Source organism: Chlamydotis macqueenii, chromosome 2 (genome assembly GCF_036417535.1).
Source record: "Chlamydotis macqueenii isolate bChlMac1 chromosome 2, bChlMac1.mat, whole genome shotgun sequence".
Classification (NCBI taxonomy): Eukaryota; Metazoa; Chordata; class Aves; order Otidiformes; family Otididae; genus Chlamydotis; species Chlamydotis macqueenii.
In genome coordinates, this window is record NC_141557.1 from 41,632,683 (window position 1) to 41,646,011 (window position 13,329).

The 13,329-nt window shown below is 40.6% G+C and overlaps 1 protein-coding gene across 6 annotated transcripts in view; it reads left to right on the forward strand.

Annotated features, from left to right (window-relative positions):
* Positions 1-12,996, forward strand: part of LRRC3B (leucine rich repeat containing 3B) — a 48,097-nt gene extending 35,101 nt beyond the window's left edge. For 5 of the 6 annotated variants that reach the window (XM_086741719.1, XM_086741718.1, XM_086741717.1 and 2 more), the window contains exon 2: positions 11,759-12,996. In XM_086741719.1, the coding sequence (XP_086597845.1) occupies positions 11,914-12,693 (780 nt within the window). In that variant the 5' untranslated portion in view covers positions 11,759-11,913 and the 3' untranslated portion in view covers positions 12,694-12,996. Of the gene's footprint in view, positions 1-4,128; positions 4,146-11,758 lie in introns of those variants that run through there. The other variant, XM_086741722.1, reaches the window with a different exon arrangement.
* Positions 12,997-13,329: the final 333 nt, after the last annotated feature.

Sequence of the window (13,329 nt, forward strand, 5' to 3'; positions counted from 1 at the left end):
TATAGAAATAAAATCTATTATGAGCCTGGTACTAAGACATTCATTGAAAGAGAAAAAATAAATTTCTCTGGCAAGCTGATGAAAAAGAAATTACAGTTATTTGAAGCAGCTCATGGATTGAGATACTAAAAGTGGGGATGTGGTTTTAGTGGTGGGTGGTTTGATACCCTAGAGGTTTATGATACCTTTGCTTGACACCTTTGGTGTGGAAATGGGAAGTGTAGATGTGTACAGTGCAGTAGATGTGCTCTTTGCTTTCTCGGCTATGGAGGTGGCAGTGTGCTGGTTTAATAACCACTGACACAGCAAAACCAACATCACTAATCAACCAGTTTCTTCAGTAAACTTGAATGACTTGTAGTTAACTCGGTGTGACACTCGATTCCAGAAGGTCACTTGAACGTCTTCTTAAAGTTGCTTAATTGCTTATTGATCTCATAATTATTCCATACTTGTGGTCTCTTGCTATTTTCTGAAATGTGTTGATATGTCACAATTTTAATTTCTTTAGTAGAAGATTGTGATTTTTGTGGTGTTGAGCATTCACTTTTGAGTTTAGAGCTTTTAATTGGGAATTTCAAACTTTATTGGTTTCCTTTACATAAAAAAATGTTACACATTTTATTTTTCTTGCGTTTTTCTAAATCAGATACTCTTACTCCTGAATGCCTCTTAAAGGTCCCGTTATTGTACAACTAGCATATTTTAAAGCATAAAGAGCTGAATTAATAACTGCTGAGGTACTCTATTCCAAAGTGCTGTCTCCTATTGCTAATTTAGCTTGTGGTTTTTCCCCCCTCCTTTCAGATTTTTTTCTTACAGAGTAATTGCTCTGGAAGTATGCTCCTTTTCTTTGTGGTCTCATCTTGTTGATATTAATCTGATTGTCTCATTTAAGTAGTAGCTTCTGCTGCACTGGCTTCTGTCCTTGCAAATTCCATGTGCTATAGATTAGTGCTCTGTCTTTATGTCACTGGGCAGTCGTGCGTGGAGAGAAACAGCCGTGGTTTTCTGTGGTTTAACACAGGAGGGTAATCTAGATCCCAATTAAAAGCCAGAGTATGTAATGCCGGTTGCTAAACTGCCACTGAGGCACTGCCTCTGCTCACACCTGTGTTGCCTTTCAAGGTATCTGACCCAAGAGGTGGTCTCATCTGGGCTGACCTGTTGTAGTTCCTGCGAAGCTGCTCTGTGGCAGAGCATCAGCTGGAAGAAGCAACTTTCAGTTATGCTCTGCTTCATTCTCCTCCTCCTTTCCATGTCTTACTTTGGAGTCTGTGACACATCTTATTTCTTCTAGGACTCCCTAGTGCCCGGGTATCTGCTGCCAGCAGCTGTCTGGCTGGCTGCTTCGTGCAACTGTTGTCAACTTCACAAAGCTGCTAGCGTGTTCCTTGTTGAATGGTCCCTTCGGGTTTGCATGCTTATTTCTGCCTTGCTGACTTTATTATCAGCACAGCTTCCCCAGCCTAATTACAACTTCTCTCTTCCCAGTGCCTACTAAGTTGCAGGAACATTTGGATGAACCTCAAATGAGCCTGAAGATAGGAGTATGCAGAACCAAATAAGCGCCCTTAAAAGTGGAAGAAAGGTCTCTAGATGGTCTGAATCTTGCTTACCTTTACAAGGTGGTGACTTAAAGGCCTATTATTTTCTGATAACACAGTTTTTGTTACCGGGAGTTTGATTTACACTTTGCAAAATAAGAATGAGATTTTCAGTTGGACAAGGACACCATCTGCAGTCACCAGATGCAGTTATCAAGATTAAATTGCAAGACTTGTCACTGATTATGCCAGTAATCATTGAGGTGATCAGTGCAATTATCTTGAGATCAAGAAGACATTTTCTCTGATACGATACTGCAGAATTAAGTTGAAGAAGCATCCATCATTAACTACTGAGTAGGGTCAGGGTATGGCTCCAACCAAGCACTTGTCTTTTTCACTTTGATCACATTGTTTTATAATATGGGAGAAAAATAGATCAGCAAATATTTTGAATTTTATGTTGAAAACATTTTCCATTGCATTCTATCAGATTTATTGAAAACCTACTGCATTGCCTAATTGTGAAAGGCTCCTAGGCATTCAGTTCATAACCAGATTTTAGCACAGACTTTAGTCTGAGTCTCTTTACTCAGAGAAGACAAAGTAGTTCCACTTCAGGTTATTTTAAGCTTTTGGAGTATTTTTTTTTCCTAGTATAGATCATATGGAGGATTGACTCAGCTGCTGCTGGAAAGGATTTTCTTGCCAAACAGAATGGTTGTTGATGTTGTTTCAGAAAATGTGACTGAGACTCAGTAGAATATAATCCCAAACTCTGAAAATGTTTTTTAGTCTAATGCATATTAATAATTAATCTAGAAACAAATTATATGGCTTTGGAGAACTCTTTACAGAGAGTCATTTGTCTGTGTTGGAGCATTTCCCTTTAGCATCCATAATGTGGTTCTTCTTGTTCTTCTATAATGGTAAAAAGTCCATTTGTAAATATAGTGATACATTATGTTTGTGAGATTATGCTATTTATCTTATATCTTACGCCTTTCATTTTTAATTTACTTCATGTTGCCACAACGTATGCACTATAAGTGTGTGCAATGTTTTTGTTTCCTTTTTCAAATGGCATACATACATGTACAAAATGTTGTTTATATTTCCCAGCAGGGTATATTGCTCAGGGAAGGGACAGTAACCTTTTGTAGTCTTAAGTCCTATGAAGAGGATATGGGAGATAACTGGGAAAAGTAGGCAGCACTGAACATCTAAAAAGCAAGTGATTCAGTCTTTGTTAGCGCTTGAAAGAAAGAGGTCTAAGAGCATCCCTGACAACTGTTTCTTTAATTTCCATCAAGCATATAAAATTTTGTTCCAAGAAATGTGTTGCCACAGAAGACTTCCAAGAGCAAAGCATCATAGGAAAGATAGGAGATAATTGGTAATAATCTTTCTGTCATTGATCTGTTATTATATCTGCTAAGCTTCACACAATTATTTATCAGCTGACATTTATAAAATAATTCCTAACTTAACATGAAGAGGGAGAAAAGTCAAATATATTTTTTTAACATGAACCCAACCCATCAGTCTTAAAGTGCTGATTCATTTGCCCACACAGTATAATTAAGTAAGTTGTTAATCTCTAATAAGGAGTGATACATTCAGTGATCTCACAATCAGAAAGTAATTATAGCTTAAAATGTTCATTTGGCTCTCTTCAACCATTTTATTACTCCGTGACTGTTAAGAGAGAGTATTCATACCTTAGGATCTGTAAACTTTTACCTACACAGTTTGCTTCTGCAACTGGAAGTGGTTTGCCATGAGCAGTTGTTAGAAAGATGTCTATACCGGAAGGTTTTTGGGAATAAAATGTCAACTGGTATTCTAAGCCCTGTCTTAGGGGAGAATATTATAGTTTGAGTACATTTGGTGTTTCATTAGATAATGAATCCATTATGTAATTGGAGTTCAGGCTCACACTGATTAATCATGACATTCAGTTATTCATTGAATCAGTGATCTTTTGCACCCCTTTTTTCCCACCTCATTTGCCATTGGCTTCTAGTCATTTCTGTTCTTACTGCTTTAGGATTTCATCTTACCATGTTCTAAGATCCTGAAAAATCTTTCACAGCCAGAGACTTTCATCTGGGAATTTAAATCACCTGGCACCTTGCAAGCAGCTCTTGGCATCTCTCTGGTTTGGTATTTCATAGCGTTTTAACTGCCCACCTTCAAGGTAGCTGTGCTGTGAAGCAACCAGGCAGCTGCACCACATCTGAGGAGTGCCAGGGAGAGATGCATGAAAGATAGAGGTTGTCCCGAGTCTTGAGACCGGATTCTTGGTTCATCTGCTAAATTGAATTTCCTGACTGTGTCCCAGAGCCAGAGAGAGGGTTGAGTTTCCCAACTCGAAGTCTGCCTGTGCAGGTAGTGAGGTTGCCCTTAGCTGTGGCATGCCACAGCGCCTTCCCCGCTGATGGTGCACAGGCGGCGTTGTTTTGTGTTGTTGTCTGGAGGAATTCACTTGATACCTCTGAAACTTGTTGTTCTGTAGCACACAGACAGCACAGAGATCAAAGCGGCTGCTGTGTTCTCCTTTGGGTCCTGCTGCTCCTGCTCAGCTCCAGCTCACGGGTATTCTTGCTTTCCAGCTCAGTACCCTGCTCAGTCACGGTGGTATGGTGTAGTTTTATCATATGTCCATAGAGAAGTGAACAAGAATATTTTTTTTGTTGTTTTTTTTTTAATAATTACTGTTATTTTGATACTGTCACTTTTAAGCTATCATCTAAATCCTGGAACAGGTTGAGAGTAAGATAAAGAAGAAGGAGGCTCAGCATTTTTACATCAATCTTCTTGCATCTTTACACAGTTGTGGTCCAACTCAGCCCACAGGCATTGGAGGAGCCAGGCAGGATTTCATGGAGGCTTTTCCCCCAGTGTACACAGATTCTGTTGGCCTCCAGAGGCTCAGCTGCTCCCAAACATGACACGCAAATGCAAAGGACAACCCAACGAGTAGCTTACTGGAAGGTCCGTACTAACTGGTAGTATAAGATTGATTAAGGACAGGATATATAGAAATAGTTCTTCCCATGGATAGAAATCTTTCTGATTCTTCATAAATATGCCATCTGCAGTTGTTTGGGAGTAATGGTGGCAAATCTCTTTTTTTTACCTGAATCTCTTGGTTTGGGTAAAATTGTCTTGTCCTTAGTCCTTTAGCAAACTGGACTTTTTGGGTGAGTTAATCACCTAGGAATTGCAGCCTTTAGTCTCCAGCTTATGGCTGTCTTGTCAATACTAATTACAAGGTAATATTTTTAGAGATAAACTACTATATATATGTTTTATGACAACGGCCAAAAAAAAAAAGGAGTACAGAGACTTAAAATATAGCTCTTCATGGATGTGGAGAGCAAGGCAGGTCTGTATATGTGCTCTAACAAACAGACTGGCATTACAGGAAGAAGAGTTCAAGGAATACAATCCATTAAAAAGAGGAGTATTTTCTGTTTCAGTGGGTAATCTACTAAACCTGATTCAAAACAAAAGTATTCAGTATGGCAAAGTTAGGACCTATTCTAATAGAGAATGGAAGACTAGATATATCAATGAGCATCTTTTCTATATAACCAGCGTAGGCAATGTCTTAAAGAGGGAAACTATAAAACATATCAGTAATTTTCTGGAAGTCAGATGAAACGATGATCTTTTTATGGTGTTCCCTTTTAATGGATTTTTAGTTATAAAATTTTAATATTTACTCAAAGTACAAGTTTACTCTAAAGATTGTCTAAAGAAAGAGCCCTGTAGGAGTCTTTTATTTCCTGGGCTTTTCTAATTCTGTATCAAACTTCTTGGTGTTGGCTTGCAAGAAGGTTGTTACCCTGAAGGGCAGAGTTTACTTAGACTGAGCTTGAAAAGTTAAGCTGATTTTTTTTAGGGATCTTTTGAAGGCTTATTGGGAGCGGAAAGTTTCATTTGAAGGCAGTAGAGCTGCACACACGAATAGGAGCAGTTTATAGATTCATACAGGCTGTATGTGAGGAGGTTGGGAGGCACCTCGATATGTGCAGTGCATCTCTGATGTGGAAGGCCAACAGTTGCTCACAGAGTGCAAAAGAGAAGTCACATTTGTGGTAGACTCTGTGATTCCAAGGATTGTGGAGCTCTGCAGTGCCATTTGGGATCTGTTCTCAAATGAGGGCTTCTCCAGGTGCTGTGCCTAAAGTTAGTTGCAAGGTTCATTTGAGTTTTCCAGCAGTACATCATCAGAAGCATGGTATGGTGGGGCAGGTGAATTGTGTATCAGACCTTACAATCCACATGCTTGGGAAGCTGCGTTGTATGTAATTTTTTACAGACAGATTGAGTGCGATCATGATGCAACCAACAGGCCACCCCCTGTGGTTGATCTGTTGGCTTCTTCCTTTTGCCTCTTCCCATTCTTGCTTGCGTGTGTGAGCACACAAGCTACAGTAACAAGAAATTTCTCTCTAATTTCTCTCATGGCACCTTCAGTAATCACAAATACAAACTAGGCGTGCGGATGCCAAGCATCTCTAGTTAGCTGTGACTCCTTTGACATTGCTGGAGTAATGGATGCAATGTTTTTCATCAGGGGATTAAGCTTTGAAGAGAATAAGAGACATTTTTCTAGTACTTGACATTATTGGTAGGGAAAATGGAGTTGCTATCACTGAATTTCCTTCACAGTGGGACGTGTGTGCCATGCAGCTCTTTGCATACGACAAGAGGATGGTGTAGTTGCTCAAATGCCGGTGAACACATAATTTAGTTTGTGGAATCTGCACAGATGATCATGTGTGAGATGGAAATACCACTTGATATAAGAGATCAGCAGTGAAAACCCTTTGTAGCCGAACTTTCTGACCCTAGAAGCCACATAAAAATCTGTAGGTAGCTGACAGCTATGCTCTCACTTTCATACTGTGTTCCCAGACTTGGCTCCACAAGCTTGCCTTGCTCCTGTGCCCTCACTGTTTTTCCCCAGGATCCCAGTGCTACTGCAGTTGCCCTTAGCACCACTCGTGCTTTTGGGACGCCACTGCACTTCCTCTTCATCTGCTGGGCACCATGTGTACTTCTGCCTTTTGGTTTTTTGCAACTCATTTTGTGCCTTGGCTTTGTAGTCCCACGCGATCTCTGGACCTAACCAGGAGGATAGAAGCTCCTTGTACAGCTAGGACTGTACTCTGCCCATTGACAGTGCTGCGCTCTCCAGTTCCTTGGGTTGGGCTCCGAGAAGGCAGATGCAGCTGACTGACCTGATCAGTTATCTGTCAAATAGCTGTGATCATCATCGCCTGGAGTGCTAAGAGGGGAAAAGAGAGGGAACACTGCATAGTGGGTAGGGACAGGAACATAATGGGAAGAAACATGCCTCCTGATGGACCCTGTGCTCCGGAGACCACGCTTCAGCTGCAGTTTGATGCCATAGCACCTTCAGTCTTTTTTTTTTTCTCAGCATCCCATGACACCACATCCCAAAAAAAGAACATCTTCCAAAATACCTGAAATATTTATCTAATTGTTATTGCTAAAAGAGTGCATTCTGCACAGTCCCTGTGCTTGGGGAACAAGAACGTTTTTTAGGATCATATCTTTCTCCATTTTCCCATTTCTGCTTGTTTGTAAGTGATAACAATAATAACAAAAAATTAAAAATCCTCCCCTGTCTGTTGTCACTGAGAGTCCTTACGATCTGTGATCCATTGAAGGCCAGTGTGGTGCTGACTGCAGAGAGCTGCTGCTGATTCTTCCCATCAGTGTTTGACCACAAGCAAGACAAGGGATGATGTTGTGTGTGAGTCTGGGGGTCTTATGTTGTGTGGACCTGTGTGATCCTGTTTTGCAGACTTCATTTGTGGCCCTTATTTCTGTGATTCAGGACAGGAATCATCCCATGAAGATGTTTGTATTGAATACATTGGGTCATGGGTTTGTCTTTATTGTGCAGGATGTCTCTTCATGAATAATCGTCAGGAAAAGGGTGATGTTCTTGATCTCTCCTCACGAGAAATGTTTGGAAATTCACCTGACAATGCCTGGGAATTCAGATCAAATTCCAATCAAAAGCGTTGTGATATTGGAGTGACTTGAACAGAGATATTTGTCTGTCACAGGTAATTTTTGTAGTGCTAGAAAGTAATCTTTGAAGCACCCTACTGAAATCTAGATAGACAATATATGGCAAAAGCATCTGATGAACCAGCAGGGGGTAAATCTCTCTCCCATCTGGAAGATACAGATTTCCAGGAAGTGTGTTATCAAAAAGTGGCTCTGCTGACTTCATCTTGGTGGAGACGCAAGCTGATCCTGATGGTTGAAGAGATTGTGTATGCGTTTAAAATACTATAGGCAGAATACATCTTGTGGCTGTTTTTAGTCTCTGCTTTTGAGTCCTCTGAGAGCAGTGTCTGGCCTTCAAGTGCAAGGAACTGGCAGCTGCTCCACTCTCACTTTTTAGGGGGGCAGAGGCTGTATGGAGGGCCAGTTAGGAGCTACCCACACACATGTGAGCACTTGAATAACGGCTGAAGAGCTGCCATGTGCCCCTTTTGTTGTCTTAGCATTGTCCTAAACAACAAAATATCTCAATCTGTGTCATTTTTATGCTGTTCTGTGTGGTGGCATAAATGAATATTGCAAATATTCTTGTCATGGCATTTCTGTGTAAGTCAGCCAGATCTGCAGGCCCTTTTTTTCAGTTGGATAGTTGGAGGCACTACTGCTTCTACATCACTCATTTCTTGTGGGGATGAGTTATTAATCAAATACCTAATTGAGTAGTATTGCATTCAGGTGCTAAGATACAGTCTCTGCACCTTGCTTGGTGGAAAGGCAAACATCTGCAAGCACCTGACACCTGAAGCTCAGTAGGAATCTCACTGTCTTAAAAGCAAATGTGCTTTCCTTGGGGATTTCAGGATTTGTAGATTTTCCTGCGCTGTTGGATGTTTGTACTAGCTGAATGGTCTTGGGGGAGCATGAGAAGAGGAGGGCTTGAAAACCAGTTCAAATTGCAAGGCTGTAAAGAATTATTTTGTACGATCTTTCCTCCATAGTTTTATTGCCTTGCAATATTAGACTTGTATGTTAGATTTTCTATGTTTACACTTGTATTTTAGAAATTTACACAAAAAGCCTTTTTATATTGTGTTTTTCCCTGTGCTTGTAGTATTGCTGTCATTTCTGTGTGCTTTCATTTACTTTTAAATTTATTTTTCATTTTTTCTTTATTTGCAGCTTTCTATTTAATTCATGTATTTATTTTAATTATGTCTCTCATCCCTTTCTCTGTAGTCTTTAGTGTTTGTCTGCTATATATCTGTTGTTTTTATTCCAGCTTTGTTACCTTTTTCTTTTTTTTATTGTGTTCCAAGTAGAGAAAATTGGGTAGATGCTCAAGAAGCCAAAAATCTTCCTTTTGGCATAATAAATGTGCGGATCCTAGTTTTCTTTTTTTTTTTTCTTGTTGCAGTCACTAGGATGCCTGTGAGTCAAGAAAGTCCTTGGTGTAAGTTTGTTGGGGAAACCTAAACCTTAGATATCCCTTAGGTCAGATGCTCTGATTGTGCAAGTAAACAAAGCTCTGTTTCCCTGACTGATGCTCAGTCCCGTTGGGTTGCTTCCAGTTAATTTACTGAGAATTTGCTGAGCTTAATTCTTGCTCAGCTAAGTTTTGTTGACTGGGTTGTTAATTATGGGTTTAAACTTGTGTTTGCTCTTTCTAACAACTTAAAACATTGGGATTTTTTCTCCCTCTTTATCCATTTAGTTAGTTATCTCTTTTGAAGAGGCATTGCTTCATTAAACACTTTCCTGCTTAGTCTGTAATGATCCTACTTCTTCCACTCTAAACACATTAAAGAAAAAGAGCTTCATTTGTCTTCAGTGGGATGAAGACATTTCACATTCGTTTTGGTGCATGGGGCATCTTGACACATGATCTTTGGTGGCATAGCTGCACTATGGAGGACTCAGCAGGATCTTTGGTGTAATTCCAGGTTGGCAGGGTTTTTTTAGCCTGTAATGAAGCGAATGTGATACCTAATTGTCACACTCTGGTGAGAACAGTGTGATTTTTATGCTTCTACAAAAGTAAGCATCTGAGACTACTTCAGCTTTTTGCTGTTTCACTGTGGTCCATTCCTGTGGTAGGACTCCAGTATCATTGGTGGAAAGCCACCATATACGAGTGGTAGATGATGAGATGATGCTCATTCTGTGGTGCCAAGCTGAACCACTCATCTGCTCTTTTGGTGCAGCACAGTAATGAGACACGTAAACGTGAAGGGGAAAGAAAATAGGCGGCTGTTTTTCCGGAGGATGGGCCTTCTTGCAGCAGCACCCAGGGCTGTGGGAGAGAGGAGCAGATTGCCAGCTCAGAGCTGCCAGGGGAAGCAGCTGCCAGCTCCAGCTTGGCCTCCGAATGGGCTGCACGTTTTAGCAAATACTTAGCACTTTTGGGCAGACTGGGAAAAAACAACTTCTGTGGCTTGTCTCCTTCTGTAGCAGATTCCTCTCTGATCTGAAGACCAGGTGCTGCAGTGACCAAAGAGCCTCAGGGAGAAATGTCACGAATGTACCCAGTGCGGTGGGCTTGTTTCACATAAAGCCTGCTTCTTCCACCGATGTCCTGGAGGACTCTTTTGATTATGGAGGTGTCCCACCTCCCCTTTCATCAAGGGGAGCTTTTCATGCGCTGCCTACTTCCCTTCATCATGGTTCACATTTCCTCTTGATCAATAAATAAGTTGAAGAGTAGTGGTGATACCGTACTCTGCAGTAGTTGCAGTGAGAGTGTGCTGAGCTTTTGCTGTTCCTAAGCCATAGCGATGGAGTAATGACACATACTGTACATGCTATTGAGATTTTTTTTTTTTGTTTGGTGGTTGGTTTTGTTTTTTGTGGTTTTTTTTGGCTGATGTACTAAGCCTCAGCAAAAGGTTTAAATAAAACTTGAGGTATGGGTTTGAAATTCTACGTGGCTTAGCTGATCCATATTGCTATGATGTGCCAGAAACTGCAGTTGTTATGTGAGATCTGCAGGCAAAAATTATTGCAATGCAATTTCTTCTTTTTCCTGTGGAATCACACATATCCTTCCTGCAGGGATTTTGTTGTTCAGTGTACACTGTAGGTTTGAGGGGAAAAAAAAAAAAATCATCTATATGTAAATAGAACCTGAAGCCTCCAAATACCCAAGCTGCTGCAAAGACAGCAAAGACAGGACATGCAAAGACAGGACATGTACGTGAAAACAAATGGACCTGTTGTGGTTAGAAATTTGTAGTTTACCATAATAGGGGAAAAAATAAATGAGGTTGTCGTTGAAACCTTACAGGTCAGCATTTCAAACTTCTCTATTTATGCTCCAATTAAAGGAGAAAATGGAAAAGCTTCTGGATATTTACTGTTTTTAAGCCAACCTGAGAGGCAAGAAGCAGAAACAATATTTTTAGTATGTTCTGTTAGCAAATTACATGCCATGAATAAGATTTTTTTTTTTTATTTGGCTCGTACATAGGATTGTGTGAGAAAATTTTCAAGAAAACTGGAATTAGAAATTATTTCTTTGAGTCTCACAGCAGTGTCTCACAGAATGCTGGGAGGTACAGCAAATCCAACGGTCAAAAGCAGAAGAGAAGCAGAGGGAGACAAGCAAGGAGATAGTGTGGTGTCTTGCAGCAGCATTTGGTTTACTGAATTTTGGTTTCTTGATAAGTAAAAATATTTCCTTGCTGGAGTACTTTGCTTTGGACTTGAAATAGCATAAATTATTTTGAGATAAGGTCTCATTACCCACCACAAATTCCTCACTTACCTGTAACTTTTGCTGGAGATCCAACTCTTAGCTCCTATTGATGTATCTTCTACTTTAGCAAGAGAAGATGTAATTTAGTTTTATAGCTGGTTTAGAGAAGTCTGATAAAAACAAACCAGTGCCTTCTCTAATAAGTATTAAAGCCCAAACCTGTGCAATTTGTAATAAGTGTAGTCTATCCTCTTAAAAATGTCCTGGGGATTTATGTACTCAACTACTAAATACTAACAGGAGTTACTTAAATAAATCCTCTGGTGAACTGATAGGATAATAGATCATTTATTTAGTGTTGCATTTCACTTTGATTTCATTTATTTCTGTTTTTTAATGAAAACAAAATAGGGATTGGAGTTTATGGTATAAGGAACTTTTTTCTTTTCCTTCCTCTCTGTAGGTGTGCTCCTAAGACACCATGAGGAAGCCCACATGTTAGTCAGTTTTTACTAATCTCGCGGAAGAAAATGAAGCCACGTTTCAGCTTTGCCGATCCTTTTCCCACCACTGTTGGCTGAATGAGAAATGGTCGTGTGATTATGCTGACACCCCAGCATGCATTTGGTAGACCTGTGGTTAACTCGTTCCCTCTCCATGTGTCTGCTCTTACAAAGTTTTGTCCTCATGATACTGTGCTTTCATTCTGCCAGTATGTGCCCAAAAGGCTGCCTCTGTTCTCACTCTGGAGGTCTGAACGTCAGCTGTAGCAATGCGAACCTCAAGGAGATACCCAGAGATCTTCCTCCAGAAACAGTCTTACTTTATTTGGACTCCAATCAGATAACATCGATCCCCAATGAAATTTTTAAGGACTTGCACCAACTGAGAGTCCTCAATTTATCAAAAAACGGGATTGAGTTTATAGATGAACATGCCTTTAAAGGGGTGGCCGAAACCTTACAGACTCTGGATTTGTCTGACAACCGGATTCAAAGCGTGCACAAAAATGCTTTCAACAACTTAAAGGCCAGAGCCAGAATTGCAAACAATCCCTGGCACTGTGACTGCACGCTGCAGCAGGTGTTGAGGAGCATGGCCTCCAACCATGAGACGGCCAACAACGTCATCTGCAAGACTTCTGTGCTGGATGAACACGCGGGGAGACCGTTCCTCAATGCTGCCAATGATGCTGACCTCTGCAACCTTCCTAAAAAGACTACCGATTACGCCATGCTGGTCACCATGTTTGGCTGGTTCACCATGGTGATCTCATATGTGGTTTATTATGTCCGGCAAAATCAGGAGGATGCAAGGAGGCACCTTGAGTACTTGAAATCCCTGCCAAGCAGGCAAAAGAAACCAGATGAAGCTGATGACATTAGCACTGTGGTATAGTATTCTGAATACAATGACTGCCTTTGTGATGGGAACTAGATTTGGATGACACTAAACCAGAGGTTTACTTCTAACGTTCATTGTAAACATTAAGACTTTTGGAGTTTTTCTGTTTAACTGAATTATGCCACTGTTGAGCTTTCTAACAGAAAGTTTTGTCCGGGTGGTATACTTTAATTATTTCTCTGGTGGTATCCTAAAGCAAGTGAATTAATATGTAAACATTAGTTTAGACCCATTCCACTATTTAATAACGAAATTTATTTTTTTAATTTAAAAACCAAATAAAAGCTTAAATTTGAACCATGTAAAACAGAGTAATCTATTGATCAGAAACCTTTCCAGTGCCAGTGCACACTTGATTTGATCAGTGCTCGCAAAGTAGAAGAGGAGCGATGATGAAGTGGGCTGGGAGAGGCCTGGGAGTAGAGAATCTCTGAAGGGCACTTCTCTCCCTGGGGTGCAAGGTGAAGAGCTGGTGAATGGTAGGCCATTTTTGGGGCTGCTTGCCGTGACGGGAGAGGGGTGAGGAGGACAGAGTGCCGTGCCCTGACTCTGGGTATAAGGGATCAATGCTTGGGTAAGACCCTGGAGGGCATTTTGGCAGCACTGGGGAGGAGACAACACAAAGGAGCT